Genomic DNA, 25621 nt, shown 5'->3' on the forward strand with positions numbered 1-25621 from the left:
ATGGTGGCGTACACCTTTAATCCTAGCACTCAGGAGGCAGAGGTAGGAAGATCACTGAGTTCAAAGCCAGCCTGAGACTACAGAGTGAGTTACAGGTCAGCCTGCACTAGAATGAAACCCTACCTCAAATAAGTGAATGGAGAGATGGTTCAGTGGTTAAGGCGCTTGCCTGTGAAGCCCACAGACCCAGGTTCAATTCCCCGGTACCCACATAAGCCAGACACACATAAAGACACATGCACCTGGAGTTCATTCGTAGGGGTTAGAGGCCCTGGTGAGCCTATTCTCTCTTCTTTCTCTTAAATAAATGTCTTTAAAAAAATTGGCATACTCTAAAAAAAAATTTAAAAAATAAAAAGAAATGTATTAGTCAGGATTCTCTAGAGGAACAAAATCAATAGAAGGAATACATGTTACAAAAGGGATTTATTAAATTGGCTTACACAATACAGACAGGTAGTCTAACGATGGCTGCGGGCATGCTGGAGAGGCTGGATGTCTCCCGATCTGGTGCTGAGGGAATCCTGGAGGATTCCTGCAGAGCCGCTGGTCTTCGGTCCCTGTTGAAGGCCCGAGAGGCTGGTTCCGATGCCAGCACAGGATGGCAGCTATAGCGCTGGCATATCCAAGGAGCGTCCAAAAGCAGCACCGCTTCCCCTCAGACCTTCCTCTGTGGGCTGCCACTAGCAGCTGCCTTCTCCGGGGAAGGCTCATTCTTCCTGGGAATGCCTTCACAGGCCTACCAAGAGCTATGTCTCTTGATTCCTGACCTACTCAAGTTAACACTTGAGATTAACCATGGAAGTATATAAATAACTGGTGGCATACAGCAGATACTGACCATTTACTAGCTTGGGAAGGAAAATGCATTGAGGAGGAAATCCAAAATCTTTCTCAGAAGCAGAAATGAAGGCTTGTCTCCATGCAGCTCTCCATTGGAGGTCAACAACCTCTACGGTCCCAGAGCTCCCCACAGTCATCTTAACCCTACCTCCACCTTTCCAGGCTCCAGGCACAGCTGTGTCCTGGTGCAGAGCGCAGGGAATGCTGGGATCGGGGTGCCTGTGGACCCCGTCATCCATCCTGTGGAGGGGCCTTACCTCTGGTGCTATTTCATAAAGTGCCGAGCAATATTCCCACTTATTTCTTTCTCATCCTTTTACTCTTTCTCTCATCACAAGTGACTAGCGATAAAAGGTAAAGAGGGTGGCCCCTACAGTTCCCACCTTACGTTCCTTGCCCTTCAGAATTCTATCTTTTTAATTTAACTTAATTTAATTAATTAATTTATTGGTTTTTTGAGGTGGGGTCTCACCTTAGCCCAAGCTGGCCTGGAATTCACTAGGTAGTCTCAGGTTGGCCTCAAACTCATGGCAATCCTCCAGAGTGCTGGAATTCTATCTTTAAAAAAAATTTTTTTGTTGTTTATTTTTATTTATTTGAGAGCGACAGAGAGAGAGAGGGAAAGAGGCACAGAGAGAGAAAGAGGCAGAGAGAGAGAGGGAGAGAGAGAATGGGTGCACCAGGGCTTCCAGCCACTACAAACGAACTCCAAATGCATGCATCCCCTTATACATCTGGCTAACATGGGTCCTGGGGAATTAAACCTCGAACTGAGGTCCTTAGGCATCACAGGCAAGCACTTAACCACTAAGCTATCTCTCCAGCCCAGAATTCCATCTTTACAACCCTTCTTTAGTGTCCCTCAGTGTATCCACTCCTTTTGGTCCTGTGGTTTTCTTTTTATCACATTCGTGCCTTAGGATTCTGACTTGCAGGCCCTCCTCTCTGTGGTAAAGGACTTGCCTACCAAGCATGAGGCCCAAGTTGTTTTTTAAACAAAATGAATTGTGAGGGGTGGTGGTTTGATTCAGGTGTCCCCCATAAGCGATCCCTCCAGCCCCTCGTCTTTTTATTTATTTATTTTTGCTAGGCGTAGTGGTACACGCCTTTATGAGAGTGAGAGACAGAATAAAAATTGGTGTGCCAGGGCCTCTAGCCTCTGCAACTGAACTCCAGACATGTGCACCCCTTGTGCACATGCGCGATCTTGCCCATGTGTCACCTTGTGAGTCTGGCTTACGTGGGATCTGGGGAGTCAAACATGGGTCTTTTGGCTTTGCAGGCAAGTGCCTTAACTGTTAAGCTATTTCTCCAGCCCTATTAACATCTTTTTAAAATATTTATTTATTTGAGAAAGAAGCAGATAGAATGGGTGCACCAGGGCCTCAAGCCACTGCAAATGAACTCCAGATGCATGCACCACCTTGTGCATCTGGCTTTACATGGCCACTGGGGGAACAAACCTGGGTCCTTTGGCTTTCATAGCAAGCACCTTAACTGCTAAGCCATCTCTCCAGCCCTAATAACATGTTTTCATGGATGCTGTTGAAGACTTAGATTTTCATCTAAACCACAAATGTTCCAAATATGTGTGGATAGAGAAAGGCTACCCAGGAACCTAAAACTTAATGGAGTGAGAGCTAAATCCTGAATCCAAAATTTTATCAAGTGCCAGGCGTGGTGGCACACACCTTTAATCCCAGCACTCGGGAGGCAGAGGTAGGAGGATCACTGTGAGTTCGAGGCCACCCTGAGACTACATTGTGAATTCCAGGTCAGTCTGAGCTAGAGTGAGACCCTACCTCAAAGAAACCAATATAATGTACTGACAATAATATCTGAAAACTGGTCATTTCTATTTTCAGTTTTAACACTGACTCACTGCATGATTTGAGGCAAGTCACTTAACAGCTTTGGACCTCAGCTTCTCCAATCGAAAAATGGCAATTAAAAGACGACTAAATAGAGGAACTAACATTTATTGAGCAACTGCTCTATGCGCATCATGTGCTGGGTGCTCTTATTATGCTACAGTATTTAACTCAATCATACAGCAAATATTGGTTGAGCACTATATACAGAAGATTGTATCTCCGGGATGTATCAGGCATAAAACAAAGCCCTTGCTCTTCTGAGGTTAAATTTCTTTCTTTCTTTTTCTTTCTTTCTTTTCTTTTTTTTTTTTGGGGGGGGTGTAGGATTTCAAGGTAGCGTTTTGCTGTAGTCCAGGCTGACCTGGAATTCACTAAGTAATCTCAGGCTGGCCTCGAACTCACAGTGATCCTCCTACCTCTGCCTCCCGAGTGCTGGAATTAAAGGAGTGCTCCACCACCCCTAGCTCTCATATATGTCTCTTCTTACTTACCCCTCCCCAACAGAAATTTAATTCCAGCACTTGGGAGGTAAAGGTAGGAGGATCGCCAAGAGTTCGAGGCCACCTTGAGACTACATAGTGAATTCTAGGTCAGCCTGAGCTACAGTGAGACACCACCTCGAAAAACAAAACAAAACACAAAGAAACATGTTGGGTAATGACAACTGCTGTGCAAATAATAAAATGGCAATGTGACAGAAAGCATGCTAGCGACAGGGTTACTTATGGTGGGAGAGCTCTCCAAGAGGTGACATTAGAATTGGGACCTAAATGATGAAGGGCAGATTGTGGAGTCCAGACTCCACCAGATCTGAGGAAGAAAGCTCCAGTGAGACAGTACTTGTAAAGACTTGTACGCAAGCTTAAAACGTTTGGAAGGCAAGAAGAGTGGCCAAGTGGGAAGCGCAGGAAGTCATTACTGGGTAGGACTAGATTAGAGAGATTGGCCTTGTGGGCTGTGGTAAGGTGTTTGGGTTTTTATTCTAATCGACCTGACCTGCATTGAAAGAAGTCACCCAGAGTGTATTAATGAATATGATTATAGTCAGACTAGAATGGCAGCACAGATAACAAACGGCAAGGAGGCTGTTGTCTAGGTGAGAGGAGCAAATATTTTCTGTCAAGGGTCAGACAGGCTTTGTGGGTCACATTAGCTCTCTGTCACACACACATTCTTCTGTTCTTCTTCCTCCTCCCCCCATCCTTTTTTTTTTTTAACAACCCTGTAAAATGTAACAACAACAACAAAAAATTCTAGCTCTTGGGCAATACAAACACAGGAGGTTCAGTGCCTGATTTGACCTGCCTAGCAGAGAAGTTTGCAGGCCTCTGCCTTACAGAAGGAGAAACTGATGAGCATCTATGTAGGACATAGAACTGATAGGCCTTGCTGATGAACTGCCTGTGTGTGAAGAGGGGTAGGAGAAAGAGGAAGCAGGGATGGTTTCAGGGACTGGGTAAAAGGTGGTGCTGTTTACCGAGAGGAGAAGGAAGCCAGCAGTTTTGAGAGGCAAAGGACGGGGAGAGATCAAGAGTTGTCTTACCATTCATCTAAGTGGCGTTCTTAAGCTGGGTGCTCAGGGCTGGAGGTCCACGTCTGCAAGTGATTGGCCTTTAGATGCATCTAAAGATATGGGATTAAGGGCTAGGAAGATGGATCAGGAGATTAAAGGCTCTTGCTTGCAAAACCTGCTGGCTGCGGTTCAATTCCCCAGTACCCATGTAAAGCCAAATTTACAAAATGGTACATGCATCTAGAATTTATTTGCAGTGGCAAGAGGCTCTGGCATGCCATTTTCTCCCCAAACTTTAAAAAAAAAATATAAGGGGGCTGGAGGGATGGCTTAGTGGTTAAGGCGTTTGCCTGCAAAGCCAAAGGTCCCAGGTTTGACTCCCCAGAACTACATTAGCCAGATGCACAAAGGGGCACACGCCTTTGGAGTTTGCAGTGGCTGGAGGCCCTGGCATGCCCATTCTCTCTCTCTCTCTCTCTCTCTCCCCCTCCTTCTCTGTCAAATTAATAAATAAAATATTTTTAAAATGCTTTAAAAAATATATGGGTTGGGTGTGGTGGCACATGTATTTAATCCCAGCACTCAAGAGGCAGAGAGAGGTAGGAAGATCACTCTGAGTTCCAGGTCAGCCTGGAGTAGAGTGAGCTCCTACCTTGAAAAGCATCCCCCCCAAAAAAAAAGATATGGGATCAGATGACATCACTCAGAGTAAACCGCAAATATTTCAGACTTCCATATTTAGAGGAAGGATCCATTGATGAGATCTCTGCAATCTCTCTGGGTCACAGAACATGGCATATGATAATTTGCCGAATTTCTTTCCAAAGGGCTCTATGGTGATTTGATTCAGGTGTCCCCCATAAACTTAGGTGTTCTGAATGCTAGGTTCCCAGCTGATGGAGATTTGGGAATTAATGCTTGCTAGAGGCAGTGTATTGTTGGGGGCGGGCTTATGGGTTCTATAGCCAGTTTCCCCATGCCAGTGTTAGGCACACTCTCCTGTTGCTATTGTCCACCTTATGTTGGCCAGGGAATGTCCACCCTCTGCTCATGCCATCGTTTTCCCCTGCCATTGTGGAGCTTCCCCTCGAGCCTGTAAGTCAAAATAAACCTCTTTTTCCCAGAAGCTGCTCTTGGTTGGGTGATTTCTACCAGCAATGCGAACCTGACTGCAACAGGGTCTTTTGTAACTTTACAGAACCCATCTTGTCTTAGCTGTGCAAATACACACTGAGTGTGGAACTGTCCATGAGTGAGCATGAACATGGGGACTCAGGGATCTTGAACAGCTTGTACGTTGGCACTCAAACCACACTGGGTTAGGCTGGTTAAAGGTGGCAGGAGAGACCCAGACTGCTTCCAAGGACTCCTAACCACACAGTCACTCAGAAAGCTGGTTACAAAAATGTCAATTTTTTTCTTTCTCTTTTTAATATTTTATTTATTTATTTGACAGAGAAAGAGGGAGAGAAAGAGAATGGGCGTGCCAGGGCCTTCAGCCACTGCAAACGAACTCCAGATGTGTGAGCCCCCTTATGCATCTGGCTAGCATGGGTTGAACCTTGGTCCTTTGGCTCTGCATGCAAACACCTTAACAGCTAAGCCATCCCTCCAGCCCTCTTTTGGTTTTTCAAGGTAAGGTCTTGCTCTCACCCAGGCTGACCTGGAATTCACTATGTAGTGTCAGGCTGACCTGGAACTCACAGTGATCCTCCCACCTTTACCTCCCATGTGCTGAGATTAAAGGTATGGGCCACCTCTGGCTATAAATGTCAATTAAAAAAATATTTTTATTTGGCTGGAGGAATGGCTTAGTGGTTAAGACATTTGCTTGCAAAGCCAAAGGACCCAGGTTCGATTCCCCAGGACCCACGTAAGCCAGCAGCAGCACAAGGGGGTGCACGTGTCTGGTGTTCGTTTGCAGCGGCTGGAGGTCCTGGCGTGCCCTTTCTTTCTTTCTTTCTTTCTTTCTTTCTTTCTTTCTTTCTTTCTCTCTCTCTCTCTCTCTCTCTCTCTCTCTCTCTCTCTCAAATAAATAAGTAAAATTTAAGAATTATTTATTTATTTGAGAGAGAAAAGGAGAAAGAGAGAGAGTATGGGCTTTCCAGAACCTCTTGCTGCTGCAAATGAACTCTAAACTCATGCAGCACTTTGTATATCTGACTCTTATGTAGGTACTGGGGAAATAAATCCAGGCTGGAAAACATCGCAAGCAAGTGTCTTTAATTGCTGAGCCATCTCCCAGCCAAATGACTTTTTTTTTTTTTTAAATATTTGAGGACTGGTGAGATGGCTTAGCGATTAAGATGCTCGCCTACAAAGCCAAAGGACCCAGGTTGGATTCCCAAGGACCCAAGTAAGCCAGATGCACAATGTGACACATGCATCTGGAATTTTTTTGTAGTGGGTGAAGGATCTGGTGCACCCATTCTCTCTCAAATAAGTTGAGAGAGAGAGAATGGGCACGCCAGGGCCTCCAGCCACTGCAAATGAACTCCAGATGCATGTACCACCTTGTGCCTCTGGCTACATGGGTCCTGGGGAATTGAACTTGCATCCTTAGGTTTCTCAGGCAAAGGCCTTAACCAATGGGCCATCCCTCCATCCCTCTGGCTCTTTGTATTTCAAATAAATAAAATAAATTAATTAAAAAATATCTGGGCTGGAGAGATGGCTCATCAGTTAAGGCAGTTGCCTGTCTGCAAAGCCTGACTACCTGAGTTCAATTCCCTAGTACCTGTGTAAAGCTAGATACACAAAGTGGTGCACGCATCTGGAGTTCATTTGCAGTGGCTAAAGGCCTTGGCGTGCCCATTCTCTCTGTCTGCCTGAGACTACATAGTGTGTTCCACATCAGCCTGGACTAGAGCAAGACCCTACCTTAAAAAAAAATGTTTTTGTTTGCAGAGAGGGGGTGGGGAATGAATGAGAATAGAAGGGGATCAGGGAATGAGCATGCTAGGGCTTCTGGCCACTGTGAACAAACTCCAGGCTCATGCACCACTGTGTGCATCTGGCTTTACATGGGTGCTGGGGAATTGAACCAGGACCATCAGGCTTTGCAAGAAAGTGCCTTTAACCACTGACCTACCTCTCCAGCCCCCCCAAATGCCGTTGTTTTGTTTTGTTTTGTTTTTTCTTTTGAGGTAGGGTCTCACTCTAGCTTAGGCTGACCTAGAATTCACTATGTAGTCTCAGGGTGGCCTCAAACTCATGGCAACCCTCCTACCTCTGTCTCCTGAGCGCTAGGATTAAAGGCATGCACCACCATGCCCAGCTTCCAAATGCCAATTTTTAATAAGGGTATCTGATTCTGCATGAGAAGTGTTTTAAACATGTTCCTTTTAAATATATACATATTAATGGAATTTCAAAGAGGAAAGTGTTGGGGGGGAGGGAGGGAATTGCCATGGGATTTTTTTTATAATCATGGAAAATGCTAATAAAAATTTTAAAAAATAAAAATAAATTAAAAAATTAAAAATAAATATATACATATTTATTTGGGCCAGGTGTGATGGGGCACACCTTTAATCCTAGCACTCAGGAGGCAGAGGTAGGAGGATTGCCATGAGTTTGAGGCCACCCTGAGATTACATAGTGAATTTCAGGTCAGCCTGGGCCACAGTGAGACCCTACCTTGAAAAACAAAACAAACAAAAAAAAAATAGATTAAGTAATGAATAAACTAGACAAAAATCCTTGCCCTCACAAAGGTTAGAGAAACACACTAATACATACAATAAATACATACAATAAATAAGCAAAATGCTATACCAATAAGAGCTAAGAGGAAAATCAATGACAGAAGGCAGAGAAAGGAAGTGTTGGAGGTTGGAAGTGAATGAGGTTTTAGGACAAAAAAGGACTTAAGAGCTGTCATAGAAAGTAACTTCTCAATTTCCTCCTTTGTAAAATATTACAGCGCCTTCCTGAGGAAGGCTCAGGACTTTGCTATTTTTTTAATTATGGGATTTTGAGAACTGAAAGATTCTTTGACTAAATTCAATTCAGGCTGTTTTAAACTTTCTTCTCAGCTAGGCCCTGACTTGCGGAATTTTGCCTGAACACTGTCCAATTGTAGCAAAAGTCCTGTTAGGTCAGTTTAGCCAGAAACTTCTTTCTCTTGATACTTCTGTGCTATTTCTTAGTCTTCTACTTAGTGACAACTGCCTCCCACCCTGCCACCCACACCCTGATTTTTGGCTGTAAATTTCTACTCTCCTTGTATTCCAAGTTGATCCTAAGCTCTATTTCCTTAACCCCATGACAGCTACAAGACATAGGTAACCCCTTTGGTAAAAGCAGTATAGTGCCGGGTGAGGTGGTGCATGCCTTTAATCTCAGCACTAGGGAGGGAGGCAGAGGTAGAATGAGTTTGAGGTCACCCTGGGACTACATAGTGAATTCTAGGTCAGCCTGGGCTACAGTGAGAGCCTACCTTGGAAAAAAAAAAAAAAAAGCAGTACAGTTCTCTAGCCAGTACCACACTTTTGAACACTACGAAACTTCCTTGGTATTTCAGATTCAGATTCTTCATCTATAAAATGAACAGATTTGCCCAAATTATTTTTTTTTTAATTTCTGTAAATGTTTTGAAAATGTCAAATGAGACCATTAAGATATGTAAAAACAGGGCTGGAGAAATAGCTCAGCAGTTAAGACACTTGCCCACAAAGCCTAAGGACCCAGGTTCAATTTCCCAGTACCTGTGTAAAGCCAGATGCACTAGGTGGCACATGCGTTTGGAGTTCATTTGCAGTGGCTAAAGGCCCTACTGTGCCCATTCTTTCTTTTTCTGCCTCTTTGTCTTTCTCTTCCTTTCTGAAATAAACTTTTTTTTTGTTGTTGTTATTTGAGGTAGGGTCTTGCTGTAACCCAGGCTGACCTGGAATTCACTTGGTAGTCTCAGGGTGGCCTTGAACTCATGGCAATCCCCCTACCTCTACCTCTTAAGTGCTGGGATTAAAGGTGTGAGCCACCACACCTGGCACCAAACTATTTTTCTTTAAAAGATATGTTAAAATCGGCTAGGCATGGTAGTGCAGGATCACAAGTTCAAGGCCAGCCTGCTCTACATAGCAAGCTCTAGGTCAGCCAGAGCTATCTAATTGTAAGATCCTGTCTGGGTGTCCTATCTAGGTGGGGGGAAGTGAGGATACTGAAAAATGTATAACCTATTATGGAAATGTAAGATGAAGATATAAGGAAAGCACACAGATATTTTATGGATTGCAAATCTTGCTAATGGTCAGCAGAGCCCTCAGACTTGACCCAACAATGAATTAGATAACTGTATTGATTTCCCTGCACTGGCAGGGAAAAGTCCTATGCAAATTACCAGGATGTACTCAGTAGACCAGCAATCTTATCTTAGGATCAGGGGTAAAACAATCAAACTAAAATGTTCTCAAGTGGACAACTCATAAAATAATTATATGTGGCATTTGTCAGATTTAAAATGTTTAACAACTCCTTTATATTTGTTCTTGTTTTGTTTGTGAGACTTCAGTTCCAGGAAAAGAACTAGGTGGACTGCAAAGTTATTTAAAAAAACAAAAAATTACGAAGGGCAGACAGTTCATCTTCTGGTGGTGCTGCTGGTCAATAAACATTAACGAATGTGGATAACGATTACAAACAGACTAATGAGTATTCCCTTTCGTTCATTTTTATGGTTTTTGTTTTGTCTGTCTTTTGTTGTTGTTTGTTTCAAAGTCTCACTCTGTAGTCCAAGTTGGCCTGGCATACTCACTGTATAGGCCAGTCTGGCCTCAAAGTCAAGACAAGCTTCCTTTCTTTCTTTCTTTCTTTCTTTTTTTTTTTAAAGATATGTAACATTTTTTTTTTGTTCATTTTTATTTATTTATTTGAGAGTGACAGAGAGAGAAAGAGGCAGATAGAGAGAGTGAGATTGAGAATGGGCATGCCAGGGCTTCCAGCCACTGCAAACGAACTCCAGACGCATGCGCCCCCTTGTGCATCTGGATAACGTGGGTCCTGGGGAATTGAGCCTCGAACCGGGGTCCTTAGGCTTCACAGGCAAGCGCTTAACCGCTAAGCCATCTCTCCAGCCCACAATCGTCCTTTCTTAATCTCTCCAGCGCTGGTATTACATGCTGGTGTCGCCATGCACAGCTCTTCATACATTGTTCACCTCTTAACAGGGGTGGCAACATAAAGAACCTGCTAAACATTTTAAAACTTGAAAAATGCCATTTAGTAATTATTTGATAAGGTGTCCACTTAGGAACATTTTAGTATGTTTTGTCCCTAAACTTGCTCATCTACTTGATGTATATCTGGCTTACATGGGCCCTGGGGATTCAAACCTGGGTCCTTTGGCTTTGCAGGCAATACCTTAACCAGTAAGACATCCCTCCAGGCTTGCTTGATGTATATCAATAATCATGTTATACATATGTGGAATAGTCTGGCACACATTTGGCACTCAGTAAATATTTGCTAGGTAATATATCGATGATTACTATGTGAATTTGTTTACGAAGGACTAGCCTATTTGATCCATAAAATGGTCATCTGAAACACATTAATACTAGCCTCTCTGGACATCTCTAATGTGGTAAATCTCTTAAAACTGCATCAAAACACTGTGTTTTAAAGCCTGCATGGTTTGCTGGGTGTGGTGGTGCATGCCTTTAACCCCAGCACTCGGGAGGCAGAGGTAGGAGGATCACTGTGAGTTCCAGGCCACACTCAGAGTGAATTCCAGGTCAGCCTGGGCTAGAGGGAGACCCTATCTTGAAAAAAAAAATAAAATAAATAAACAAAGGCTGCATGGTGACCCAAGCCTTTAATCCCAGCACTCTCACCAGGAGGTTCGCGGTGAGTTCGAGGTTAGCACTAGGCTAGTGCGAGGCCCTACCTGGAAAAATAAACAAAAATAGATAAATTAGAATTTGGTTTGACGATAACATCAGAGAAGAGTCTTGTTCGATGTCTACTGAACAGTAAGACGCACATTCGGGGTGTCAACTTTCCTAAGGCCGAGTAGCCCGCTCCCGGGCGCACACTCGCTAGTGGCAAAATTAAACACTGCCTCGCCCGGCGTGGTGGCGCACGCCTTTAATCCCAGCACTCGGGAGGCAGAGGTCGGAGGACCGCCGGGAGTTCGAGGCCACCTGAGACTACATAGTGAATTCCAGGTCAGCCTGGGCTACAGCGAGACCCTAGCTCGCAAAACCGAAAAGAACCCATTTCCTCTCCAGTGCCCGCCTGTCCGGCTCCGCCCCGCGCCTCAGCGTCCAGTGGGCAGGCCCGGCCCAGGGCCTTGTGGCTGTTCCCTATTGGGGCTCGGTTGCTATGGTGTCACCATCCTTAAAAACCCGCCCGTATTAACTTCCGGAGGGTCAATGAGAATTACTTCCGGGGCTGCCCGTACTTACTATGGCCGACTCATAGTAGCGTTTCACCACAACAGAGTATGGGAATGTTCTGGGGCTACCTCTCAACGGTCTAAACTCATGGTTATAACACACTAATACCGTGTTCTTTTTCTTTCTTTCTTTTTTTTTTTTTGGTATTAAAGTACTCGGCCAAATTTGCCAGTCTCCAAAATGGCGCCTCCGGCCTCGCGAGGGGTCAGAGGTGAGTCACGTGAGTCCTCCCGGTTCCGGCGCGGTGGAGGTTCCCCTCCTTGCGTGGGGGGGGGGGTTGGTGAGCGAGTCTCCGGCACCATGTCTGGTTCATGCGGCCCACTCTCCTGGCGTGGCCGTGGCCCGTTGGCGTTGGTGTGTCTGTTCCTGCTCGTCCCCAGCTCGGTCCTGGCCATCTCCTTCCATCTGCCCATTAACTCTCGCAAGTGTCTGCGCGAGGAGATCCACAAGGACCTGCTGGTGACCGGCGCCTACGAGATCACCGACCAGTCCGGGGGCGCCGGCGGCCTGCGCACCCACCTCAAGGTGCGGCCCTGGGGCGGCGTGGGAGCCGGACGCGAGGGAAGGCCTCCGGGAGGCCTGGGCTGCGGGCTGGGGGGCGGGGGTGTCCGGCGGGCGGGGATGGGGCTCGGGCCCGGCCTGGCCTCCCCGCAGCGCCGAGGACGTGCGGTGGAGGACCGCCCTCCCGCCCGCGCCGCTTGGGGCTCGCGGGGCGGGGCGGGGCTGGGCGGGGAGCCCTTGGCGGGTGTGGACGGCCCCGGAGCTGGGCGACCTCGATCTGGCGGTCGTTGTCGGGATCCTGTGTCCGTCGATGAGCCCGAAAAGAACCTGGGAGATCCCGGTTCGGTTGTGTTGAGGGTTTGTAGGCATTGGCATCGTAAAGACATCACTACGCTACAGGGTAATGGGTTACCATAAAGCTGACCGGGACGAATAAAGCTTGTGACTTCCCGAGCAGGTGTCACTTCCTGGGCTACTGGAAGGTGTACATTAACATGTAATTTGTACACTATGAAATAGACAGGTGCTGTTCAGACCCATTTTATGAATGAAGAAACAGGCTTGTGTAGAATAAACTTACAGATGGAACGGGATAGTTAACATATGTTAACAGAAAAGTGCTACGGTCTTTTATCCCTTTTTTTTTTTTAATTTGTAGTTCTTGGGATTTATTAAAAGTCTCCCATGGGCTGGAGAGATGGCTTAGCGGTTAAGGCACTTGCCTGCAAAGCCAAAAGACGTAGGTTCGATTCCCCAGGACCCACGTTAGCCAGATGCACAAGGTGGTGCATGCGTTGGTAATTCGTTTGCAGCGGCTGGAGGCCCTGGTGTGCCCATTTTCTATTTCTCTCTCTCTCTCCCTCTTAAAAGAAAAAAAAAAAAAAGAACGAAAGCCCCTGCTCCCCATGATTTTTTATTTTTTTCTCATAAAAACTGTCTTGGTTTCTAGTCTTTTTCCTTTGGTACACCAGGGTCTGTACTTAACTAAGTTAGCTCAGCTGGGCTCTAGGATGGGGACAGCTACTTCCCATAATGCCATCTGGTTCCATTTTTCAGTGAATGACCTGGCTGGAGTTTTGTTTTATTTTTTGTTTATTTTTATTTATTTATTTGAGAGTGACAGACAGAAAGTGGCAGAGAGAGAATGAGCATGCCAGGGCTCCAGCCACTGCAAACGAACTCCAGAAGCATGCGCCCCCTTGTGCATCTGTCTAATGTGGGTCCTAGGGAATTGAACCTGGGTCCTTTGGCTTTGCAGGCAAATGCCTCATCTGCTAAGCCATCTCTCCAGCCCCCCCTTTTACTTTTTGTTTTTTATGGGGGGGGCGGGGAATGGGCAAGCCAGGGCCTCCAGCTGCTGCAAATGAACTCCAGACCCATGTGTCACCTTCTGCATCTGGCTTATGTGGGCCTTGGGGCATCAAACCTGGGTCCTTTGGCTTTGTAGGCAAATGTCTTAACTGCTAAGCCATCTCTTCAGCTTTTTTTGGGGGGGGGAGGTTCCAGATAGGGTCGCACTCTGGCCTAGACTGACTTGGAATTCATTATGTAGTATCAGGGTGGCCTTGAACTCTTGGTGATCCTCCTAGCTCTCCTCCTGGGTGCTGTGATTAAAAGCATATGCCACCTCGCCTGGCCTCTTTTTTACTTTTTTTTAAAAAATTAATTTATTTTTATTTTAGAGAGAGGATCAGCAGCCTGCCAGGGCCTCAGCCACTGCCATCAAACTTCAGACACTTTGCACCACCTAGTGGGCATGTACGACTTTGCACTTGCCTCACCTTTGTGAGTCTTGCTTATGTGGGATCTGGAGAGTTAAACATGGGTCCTTAGGCTTCACAGGCAAACGCTTAACTGTGAAGCCATTTCTCCAGCTCTGTGTTTTATTTTCTTTTTGCAGGGTGGGGCTTCAAGGAAGGGTCTCACTCTAGCCCAGGATGACCTGGAATTCACTATGTAGTCTCAGGTTGGCCTCAAACACATGGCAATCCTCTTACTTCTGCCTCCCAGGTGCTGAGATTAAAAGTGTGTGCCACCACCCCCAGCTTTTTTACTTCTTAATAGTGCTTCAGATATAATAAGACAATGATTTACGTTTAAGGTACTGGAACCCAGTAGTAATCATAGATGTAACATGTTTTATTTGAGAGATATCAGCTATTTTCAAGGTTCTGTTTTGTGATACTTACTTTTTTATTATGCTTTTCAGGTGTTGAACTGGTATTCAGAAAGGATTGATGGCAAAATCTTTTTATTTATTTATTTATTTTTTAATTTTTATTAACATTTTCCATGATTATAAAATATATCCCATGGTAATTCCCTCCCTCCCCACCCCCACACTTTCCCATTTGAAATTCCATTCTCCATCATATTACCTCTCCATTACAATCATTGTAATTACATTTATACAATATCAACCTATTAAGTATCCTCCTCCCTTCCTTTCTCTACCCTTTATGTCTCCTTTTTAACTTACTGGCCTTGATGGCAAAATCTTACTGGCCTAGGTGCAGTGTTTTGGGTTGATTGTGCTTCTGGCTCTTCCAAGTAGGTGTAGTTTACAGAATCAAAGAATTTGAGCAACGGAAGAATCTTGCTTTCATCTCCTGTGTTGCTGTTTCTCCTTAAGTCCTATAGTTAAAAGCCCTTCTGTGGCTCATGTTGCTCATCTAATACCTGTATTTGCCAGCAGGCTTGGTAGTACTTCTCACGTGCTTCTCAGGCTTCCCAGGTCATCACTTCCCAGTGTGCGTTCTGCATAGGGCCTCCCTGAGGAGTTCTCATCTGCTCTCTGCTTGGTAACTCATGTTTATGTTTTTCTTCCTTATTAGACTACTAGTGTTCTGAGGACAGGAATTCTTAGACTTTCTGGAGTGCCAGATATATTTTCTTTTTTTAGGTAGGGTTTGATTTTGCTGTAGTCCAACCTGACCTGGAATTCACTATGTCATCTCAGGCTGGCTTCAAACTCATGGCAGTTCTACCTCAGCCTCCCAAGTGATAGGATTAAAGGTGGGCACCACCACGCCTGACCAGATACATATTTTCTGGAGTGCTAAATAGATGCCTTGTCTCTAGTGAGCACTCACTGGAAACCGGGCCCATGGTGTAACCTTACCAGGACCTGTCAGCAGGGGCTGCAGGTCCACACGTGCACTTCACCATCGCCCAGCCACTCTGTTTGTCTCCTGGGTTCTTGATACTAACTGGCTTAATTGGACTACTGGGGTCCAAAACCAAATGCCAAATAGGTAATATAGAATGAGTTGGACCAGACAATTAAAACCAAAAACCCCACCAACATGATGATAGAGAGAGGCTAACTGAGAGTTCTGGCTATATTAATTTCAACTGACAGCACTCATTTCTTTAGATTTTTTTTTTTGTTTTCTGAGGTAGGGTTTTGCTCTAGCCCAGGCTGACCTGGAATTCACTATGTAGTCTCAGGGTGGCCTCGAACTCATGGTAGTCCTCCTACCTCTGCCTCCCAGGTGCTGGGTTAAAGAGATATACCCCTGTGTCCGGGAAATTGTTTTGTAGTAGGGACTCTCTCTAGCCCAGGCTGATTTGGAATTCACTGTGTAGTCTTAGACTGGTCTTGAATTCATAGTGATCCTCCTACCTCTCCCTTCTGAGTGCTGGGATTAAAGGTGTGTGCCACCATACTCAACTTCAAAATTTTTAAAAGTACTCACTTATTTGACAAAGAATAGATGAGAGAATGGGCACAAAAGGGCCTTCTGCTTCAGCAGACAAACCTCAGATACACGAGCTACTTTTTGCATGTGGCTGTATATGGTTGCTGGGGAATCTAACCCAGGCCTCCAGGCCTTACACGCGAGCTCCTTTAACCACTGTGCCATCTCTCCAGACCTTGCCTTTTGTTTTTCCTGATGTTTATGTGTATATAGTGTGTGCATATGTGTGCTTCTTCATGTGTTGAAGGATGGGCCCATGTGCCATAGCACATGTGTGGAGGTCAGAGGTGTCTCAGTCCTGCATACTTTTAGTATGAATCTCTTCTTAAAAAATGAACCTAATCACAGTGGTGTATGGCTGTATGACACTTTGCAAAGTTCAAGTAGTTGCAGTGGCATACATGTGTAAGTCCTAGCAACTCAAAAGACTGAGGCAAAAGGATCAGTTGAGCCCAGGAGCTGAGGCTGGCCAACATAGCCACACCCTGCCTCTTTAAAAACCAAACTTGAGGGCTGGAGACATGGCTTAATTAATGGTTAAGGCACATCTCTGCGAAGCCTAAGGACCTAGGTCCAATTCTGCAGGTCCCACATAAGCCAGATACACATAGTGGTGCATGTGTCTGGAGTTCGTTTACAGTGGCTAGAGTCCCTGGCATGCTCATTCTCCCTCTCTCTCTCCCTCTCTCTTTCTCTAATAAATACATATAAATAAACCATAAAAAAAACAACAACAACAATTTGAGTGCTGGAGAGATGGCGCAGCAGTTAAGGCCTTGCAAAGCCTACAGACCCAGGTTCATTTCCCCAGTACTCATGTAAAGCCTGATGCACATAGTGGTGCATGTGTCTGGAGTATGCTACAGGCCCTGGCATGCCCATTCTCATTTTCTCTCCCTCCCCCTCAAATAAATAAATAAAAGCAAAAACTGAGACTGAAGGATCACTTGAGTCACAGGTTGAGATCAGCCTAGGTAACATATTAAGACATCTTCCCAAAATAAAACAAAACCATGTAATGATTCCTTAATACTATTAAATTTTCTCTACTTGTTTCAAAAATACCTATTTAAAACAGTCTGAAAAAAAAAATAAATAAATAAATAAAAATAAAATGGTCTGCAGCTGCCGAGATGGCTTAGTGATTAAGGCAGTTGCCTGCAAAGCCAAAGGACCCAGGTTCAATTCCCAGGACACATGTAAGCCAGATGCACAAGGGTGCATGTGTCTAGAGGCCCTGGTGTGCCCATTTTTTCTCTCTCTAAATATATATATGTGTATATATATATATATTTTTTCTCTCTCTCTCTCAAATATCTTAAATACTATTGTGTCTGCTACCAAGCCTCTAACCAACAACAGTCTGTTCTTCCCTCCACCCCCCTTTTTGTGGTTGGCATTGTATTCTTGGAATTGCTTGTCCTTGAAGAATGACCTACATTGTGGATTTTGTTTTTTTCTAGATTTTGTGGCACTGGAGATTGAACCCAGGACCTTGGGACCCAGCCCTCTTTATAGCTTTTATTTTGAAACAGTCTTAGTAAGTGGCCTTGAACTCATTCTGTAACCCAGACTGTCCTTGAGCTCTAGATCCTCCTATTTCAGCCTCCTGAGTAGCCATCACAGGCCTCTGCTGCCAGACCCTGCTCTATTTTCTTTTTCTTTTATTTATTTTACTTTTCTTAACAACTTCCATAATTATAAACAATATCCCATGGTAATGTCCTCCCTCCCCCCACTTTCCCCTTTGAAACTCCACTCTCCATCATATCCCCTCCCCCCTCAATCAGTCTGTCTTTTATTTTGATGTCATGATCTTTTCCTCCTGTTACGATGGTCTTGTGTAGGTAGTGTCGGGCACTGTGAGGTCATGGATATCCAGGCCATTTTGTGTCTGGAGGAGCACATTGTAAGGAGTCCTACCCTTCCTTTGGCTCTTACATTCTTTCTGCCACCTCTTCCACAATGGACCCTGAGCCTTGGAAGGTGTGATAGAGATATTATAGTGCTAAGTACTCCAGTCACTTCTTCTCAGCACCATGATGCCTTCTGAGTCATCTCAAGGTCACTGCCATCTGAAAAGAGAAGGTTTTCTACCAAAAGTGAAAGTAGCATTAATATGTAGGTATGAACATTAAGAGAAGTGCTTACTGGGCAGTTTGATAAGCATAGTATATACATTTAGCCAGACAGCAGTGGATGTTACACCCCTAGGGCTCCTGACTACCCCTGTTTTAGGTTTTCAATATCAGGGATGTATTCCCTCCCATGGAGCAGGCCTCCAGTCCAATTAGACTGCTCTATTTGCTTTATGTATCATTTAATCTCTTCAGCTCCTCCATATTTTTTGTAAAAGGAGTAAGCTATATAGATGCAGTCAGATTCAGTTGTCTTTTTGGTATGGATACTTACAGATGTTGCATTTGATCCCTAGCACTGAAAAGAAAAATCTACTTACCTCATGGCCAGTGGTGTGTCTTCATGGGGCCTCAAGGCAGGAACTTAGTGCTGCTAAGGTTGATAATTGGCCTCAGATGTGTATTACAGGCGTACTATTGCAGTAACATTACTACACAGTTAGTGACTGACAGACATTTAGCACGTCTGGAGGTCTGTAGAGTTCTGTTCCTTCTGGAGGCTGAGAGGAGAATCACCTTCCTCTCCCACCTTCTAGAAGCCACCTGCATGCTTTGTCTCTTGACTTGTGGCTCCATGATCAAAGCCATGTAGTATCTTCACATATTTCTCTTCTCTCTCCTTGTCTGTCCTCCCCTTTCTTCTCCTGGTCTGTTTCCATCATATCTTCTCTCTCCTGCCTCCCTCTGGGCTCCTCTTTATTTTTACTTATTTATTTTTGGTTTTTCAAGGTAGGGTCTCACTCTAGCCCAGGCTGTGACCTAGAATTCACTAAGTAGTCTCAGGGTGGCCTCGAACTCACAGCAATCTTCCTACCTCTGCCTTCCAAGTGCTGGGATTAAAGGTGTGTGCACAATGCCCAGCTTCTTTGCTCCTCTTTAAAAGGAACATCTCAAAATTCTCCTTTGCCAAAAAAGAGATCATTTGCAGGTTTGGGGGATCAGACCATAGACAGCTTGTGAAGTGGGTCCTGTTTCTGCCCCCCTGGGTGGTAGCAGCCTGATGCTGCCATTGTAAAGCTTCCCATTCATCTTCATGTAGCAATCCTCTGATGATTCTTATGTGAATTTATTCATTAGGTTATGAAATAATTATGTAATTCAAGCTATTCCACATTTATTAACTGGAATTATCCTTAAAGAATTCATAAGCATTATTTGCCTTCATGTACCTAAATGACTGTGGAACAACAATATTGAAGAAAACTATACCACATTATGAAAAGAAGCAAGGACACTAGGGAGTAGAGTTCAGTGGTAGAGAGCTTGCCTAGCATGCACGCATGAGGCTCTGGGCTTGATCCCCCAGCACCTAAAAATATAAAGTAAGTAAACTAGCATGTAAAGAAATCTAGGATATTCTATAAGGAAAAATAAGTTGTAAGCCAGGTGTGGTGGCACAGGCCTTTAATTCCAGCACTTGGAAGGCCGAGGTAGGAGGATTGCGGTGAGTTCGAGGCCACCCTGAGACTACAGAGTGAATTCCAGGTTAGCCTGGGCAAGAGTGAGACCTTACCTCAAAGAACCAAAAAGGAAAAAAAAAAAAAAGTTAGAAAGCAGTATAGTCTTATCCCCTCTTAAAAATGGGCTCAGTATGTATTCAAACAAAAATAGTACCTGGGGAAAAGAAGTCTAAAAGGACAGTCCTAAATTTAACAGTAGTTGACTGTGGGTGTGGAATAAGAAAGGAGTATTGGGGATTTTCAAGCCACAATGAAGGATGGAACGCCTTCATTTGGGTGTCTTCATTTCAGATCCACACTGTTGCACATCTGCAGACAAACTCCAAACACTTGCACTGCTTTGTGCATCTAGTTTTATGTGGGTTCAGGGGTCTTGAAACCTGGCCTTAATGCCTTGTAAGCAAGAGCCTTTAATTGCTGAGTCATCTTTCCAGTCCTCAAACTGATATTATTATTAGTAGTAGTATTTTTTTTTGAGATAGGGTCTTGCTAGTCTAGTGCAGGTTGACATAGAATTCACTGTGTAGTCTCAAGCTGGCCTCAAACTCACGGCAGTCCTCCTACCTCTGCCTCCCAAGTGCTGGGATTAAAGGTGTATGCCACCATGCCTGCCTTAAAAAGTATTTTATTTATTTGTTTGTTTATTTGAGAGAAAGAGACGGATAGTAAAACAGAGATGGAGAGAGAGAATGGGTGTGCCAGGGCCTCTAATGAACTCTAGACATATGTGCCACCTTGTGCATCTGGCTTATGTGGGTCCTGGGGAATTGTACCTGGGACCTTTGGCTTTGCAAACCAATTCTCCAGCCCTCAAATTGATATTTAATGTGACTCGTCCAGTGGATAAGAAACAGTCTAGTAACTGGGAGGTTTGATATACGTTCGCATTAACATTTAGTGGATTAAAATCTAGTTTCTTTTTGTATTATATAGAAAATTTATAGCTTTAAATTAAACCCCAACCTTGTGTTCCTTCATAAAAATTGCAGGATATGTTCCTTCATTTGAATTTTACTCAACAAACAGTTGTCCACAGTGTACCTAGCTGTGAACTGATCTAGAAAAAGAGTTTGGTATTTGGATCCTAGCTACAGATGATTGGGCTTCTGTGTGAGAATGAAAATACTTAGTAACAGAGGCCAGTAAGTTAAAAAGGAGACATAAAGGGAAGAGAAAGGAAGGGAGGAGGGTACTTAATAGGTTGATATTGTATATATGTAAGTACAATGATTGAGATGGGGAGGTAATATAATGGAGAATGGAATTTCAAAGGGGAAAGTGGGGGGGGGAATTAACATGGGATATTTTTTTATAATCATGGAAAATGCTAATAAAAATTAAAAGGAAAAAGAAAAAGAGTTTGGAAGCAGTACACCACATCTTCATGAAGACGGAGTCCAGTCTTTAGGGAGTGGAACAATTTATAAAGGTGACCTGAAGGGGGGCGGTGACTTCCATGTGTGAACTGCTGACATAGTTGATGCTAGCAAGGCCACTGCCCCTGATTCATAGCCAGCCTGGCATCCTGGACAGTAGGGCCCTCTGTGAAATCAGCCAGCTGGCCACTGACCAGAACATGGGCTCCCAAACCAGCCTCGGATTGAAGGAGGTTGATGTCATCAGCTTTATCCTGTGCCCTCAATCTCATTGTTCAGCATAACATGTAGGGAATCAAGAGACTAGTTGTTAAAAAAGAACAAGGCTTTGTTTGTGCCCAAAAGGGTCATGCTGGAGGTTTTTACCGTAAATAACTTCGGAACAGTATGAAAAAAACATTTGATCTGGCTTCACCCCCGCAGGAGTGTTGTAAAGGCAGTGATTGGTCTTTCATTTCATTCCCCCCCTTCCTCCCTTTTTCCTCCTTTCTTCCTCTGATATCACCCTCCTCCAGTCAAGCATGACATACTGCCTGGAGTTAGTTAATGAAGCAAATGCTGACAGAGCAGGAAGAGAGCATCTATCCATTATCTTACCAGTGCCTGGAAACTTCCATTTCTGGTTCTCAACACTCGTACACAAACCCTCCTTGATCATATTTTAGTTAATACTTTGGTGCTGTACTATATTGCCACTGATTTATATAGGAAAGTTGGCAGAATTTAGTGTTGCTTAATATAGCTGCTTGTGGTCTTGCTCACTTTCATTTTTTCTTTTTTAAATTTTTATTTCTTTGAGCGAAAGAGGCAGGTAGAGAGAGAGAGAGAATGGACACACCAGAGCCTATAGCCACTGCAGACAAACTCCAGATGCATGTGCCACCTTGTGCATCTGGCTATATGTCTGTACTGAGGAACTGAACCTGGGTCCTTTGGCTTTGCAGGCCAGTACCTTAACCACCATGTTATCTTTTCAGCCCTGACTTTTTTCTGAGTAAAAAACTCCGTGTGAATTTCAGGAGTGCAGGTTAAAGATGTTACTCTTTTATTTTATTTTACTTTATTTTATTTTTTCCAGGTATGGTCTCACTCTAGACCAGGTTGGAATTCACTGTGTATTCTCTGGCTGGTCTTGAACTCATAGCAATCATCCTGCCTCTGCCTCCTGAGTGATGGGATTAAAGGCATACCCAGTTTATTCTTGCCTTTTAAAAAAATATTTGCTGGGCTGGAGTAATGGCTTAGTGGTTAAGGCATTTGCCTGCAATGCAAAAGCACCTCAGTCCAATTCCCCAGGACCCATGTAAGCCAGATGCACAAGTTGGCACATGTGTCTGGAGTTCCTTTGTAGTGGCTGAAGGCCCTGGCACACCCATTCTCTCTCTCTCTCTCTGTCTCTCACTCTGTCAGATAAATCTAAAGAAAACATTTACTTGTTTAATTGCTAGCAGAGATAGGGAATGAGAATGGGAGCAGCATGCCAGGGCTTCTTGCCACTGCAAATGAACTCCAGAGACTTGTGCCACTCTATGCAGCTGGTTTTACATGAATACTGGGAAATGGAGCCCAGGCTGTCAGGCTTTGTAAGAAAGACCTTAACCACTGATCCATCTCTCCAACCCTGTTCTTTTCTTTTGATTGAAGGATCAGGGTAAATTCATTTTATGCCCATAGACTATAACCAGACATAAAAATTAGAACTTTCCAATATTTTTCAGTTTTGAGATACTGTGGCAACATATGGTTTGTTTGGTGGTTCTGGAAGCCAAACTCAGACCACTGGAATAGTGTTTAAGTACTTTACCTAACCCCTGGCCCTGTGGCAGCCAGCCAGTCTCCCTCCCTCCCTTTTTCCTTCCCTCTCTCCTTCCTTTCTTCCTAGCTCTGTAGCCTGCCTTCCTACCGTTTTTTTTTTTTAAAGTTAAGGTCTCACTGTATCTACCCTAAGCTGACCTGGAACTTACTCTGTAGTCCCAGGCTGGCCTCGAACTCACAGCCATCCTCCGACCTCTGCCTCTGGAATGCTGGGATTAAAGGCTGTTTCTTTTGACAGGGTCTCATATAGCTGAAGTTGGCCAGATTTACTGTGTTGCTGTGTAGTTTAGGATAACCTTGAGTTTCTAAGCCTGCTTCTGCTTTCCTAGTGCCAGGATTATAAGCATGAATTACTATGCCCAGTGTAGAGCCTTCCATATGAATGCATATCCTGTGCTATATTCTTCTTTCCTTCCTTTTTCTATTTTTTTTTTCCCTCCAAGGCAGGATCTCACTGTAGCTCAAGTTGACCTGGAACTCGTGCTGTAGCCCCAGGCTGACCTTGAACTGAGGGAAATCCTCTTACCTCTGTTTCCCAGGTGCTGGACTAAAGGCATAAAATGTGTGCCACCACACCCACTTCCACCTCCCCCTACCCCTACTTTAAAATTGTTTATTTATTTTGGTTTTTCGAGGTAGGGTCTCACTCTAGCCCAGGCTGACCTGGAATTCACTGTGTAGTCCCAGGTGTCACTCTTGGTGATCCTTCTACTTCTGCCTCCCAAGTGCCACCACACCCTGCTTTATTTATTTATTTAAGATAAAGAAAGAGAGAGAATGGACATGCCAGGGCGTCCAGCCACTGCAAATGAACTCCATCCAGATCCATGTGCCACCTTGTGCATCTGGCTTACGTGAGTACTGGGGAATTGAACCTAAGTTCTGTGGCTTTGCAGGCAAGTGCCTTAACCTCTAAGCCATCTCTCCAGCTTTTTGTTTGCTTTTGAATGAGGTTCTCACTGTAGTCTAAGATGACCTGCAAGTCTATAGTCCAGGCTGGCCTTGAACTCACTGTGATCTATCTACTTTCAGCTGTTGGGATTATAGGTATGAGCCATCATGCCTGAAGCCTTTTTTTTTCCTCTCTCTCTCTTTTTGATTAGTGAAATTATCAGATAACTATGAAGGTGTCTTGAATGGGGTTTCAATCTGATTTTTTTTAAAGGAAAGAAACCAGAAGCTACTAGGGTTACACAGTAGGATTTTCTGGTGAGATTCCTAGAAACTTGCAGGTTTGTAGCTGGGATAGGGAAAGGTCCGGAAGCAGTTGTTAGCTGTGCTGGGATTCTTGCTTCTGGAGACAGAAGGCTTTATTCAGATTCCCCAGTGAGGTGCTGCTTCTCCATGGTTCATCCTGCCTTTCTGTCTTGCCTCTGGGACATTCCTACAGTTCTTTCTGGTATCAGGCTTTCATTCCTCATTGTAGAGGATCACTAAACTGTATTTGCATCTTCGGTAAGACCGTAGTTGAAAATGATAAGGACTGACCTGATAAATTGCTCATGGTTAGTTCCAGGAAAACTTGCGCACTTTCATTACAAAACAAATGTCGTACCCAGCCTGTTTCTGTTTTAGTCGTTTAATCTTGACTTCCAGAAAACTTAAGCCAAAATTTACTGTGCAGATGTCATTTGTTACACTCCTGAAATAACTATTTATTTTTACCCCAGGTGAACACTATCCTGCTTTATTCCTAATTGCCATTTTGCTCTGAGTTCCTTAGAGATCCTTCTGCATTGGGCAGCGTTATCTCAAATGTTTGGTAAAAGAGAGAGGCCGGGTTGCAGGTTTCAGTAGGTGGACCAACTCAAGAACCTAGTTCTAGCCACTGCCTAGGATGTTCCAAGAAAGTCTAATTCTAAATGGATTTATTTCCTGTGACCTGTCTTCTCACTTGGTAACAGTTTCAGTGTGAGTATTCACAAGATCTTGACACCAAGGACTCGACATATGAAATTCATACCTTTTTTACTCTTGAAGTTGCAAACTTGGGTTCACTTTTCATCAGAAGGTGTTAACCAGAAAGTTTTATTACTTTCCATTCCTTGATGTCATATGTGAGCAAATTTTATAACTTGATATCTCTTTGTTTGGGAAATTCTATAATAATTACTACAAGTTCGAGGCTAGCCTGGGACTACAGAGTAGATTCTAAGTCAGGGCTAGAGTGAGACCCTACCTTGGAAAACAAAAGCAAAAAAAAAGGCATCATTTGCTTGGTGTATTCTTACACTCCCCTAAGCCCTAGCGCGCCAAAGGGCGAGGCAGGCAGATTGCTACGAGTCCCACGCTAGCACAGCAAAACCAAACAAAAGAATTGTAATAAGTGAATAATTTTTTGTTTTCTTTTCTTTTGTTTCTCTAGGTAGGATCTCACTGTAGCCCAGGCTGACCTGAAATTCACTATGTAGTCTCAGGTTGACCTTGAACTCAAGGCAGTCCTCAGACCTCTGCCTCCTGAGTGCTGGGATTAAAAGGCGTGTGCCACCACACCTGGCTTGAATAGCTTTTTTTTTTTTTTGGTTTTTCGAGGTAGGGTCTCACTCTGGTCCAGGCTGACCTGGAATTAACTCTGTAGTCTCAGGGTGGCCTTGAACTCACGGCGATCCTCCTACCTCTGCCTCCCAAGTGCTGGGATTAAAGGCGTGCGCCACCACGCCCAGCTTTGAATAGCTTTTTTAATTTAAACAGCATTTCAGCCTATTAGACTTTGCAGGCTCAACATTGAGCTTAGCCTGGTCTCCTATTTCCTGATTTTATCTGCCTGCTGATTTATGTAATAAGGGTTAGGGGATGTGATTTTATTTTTTTCTAGGTAAGGCCTTACCCTAGCCCACGCTGACCTGGAATTCACTGTGTAGTGTCAGGGTGGCCTCAAATTTATGACAATCGTCCTGCCTCTTCCTCCTGAGTGCTGAGATTAAAGACATGTACCACTGTGGTGGTTTGAATAGAATAGATGGCCCCCAATATATTCAGTTGTTTGTTTGTAGTTTGCATCTG

The 25621-nt window shown here is 44.3% G+C and overlaps 1 protein-coding gene across 1 annotated transcript in view; it reads left to right on the forward strand.

Moving 5' to 3' along the window:
- The first annotated feature begins 11880 nt into the window (after positions 1–11880).
- Positions 11881–25621, forward strand: part of Tmed10 (transmembrane p24 trafficking protein 10) — a 43583-nt gene continuing 29842 nt past the window's right edge. The window contains exon 1 of the mRNA XM_045154427.1: positions 11881–12152. Coding sequence (XP_045010362.1) covers positions 11928–12152 — 225 coding nt within the window. The 5' untranslated portion in view covers positions 11881–11927. The remainder of the gene's footprint in view (positions 12153–25621) is intronic.

The sequence above is a fragment of the Jaculus jaculus genome, chromosome 7 (genome assembly GCF_020740685.1).
Source record: "Jaculus jaculus isolate mJacJac1 chromosome 7, mJacJac1.mat.Y.cur, whole genome shotgun sequence".
Classification (NCBI taxonomy): domain Eukaryota; kingdom Metazoa; phylum Chordata; class Mammalia; order Rodentia; family Dipodidae; genus Jaculus; species Jaculus jaculus.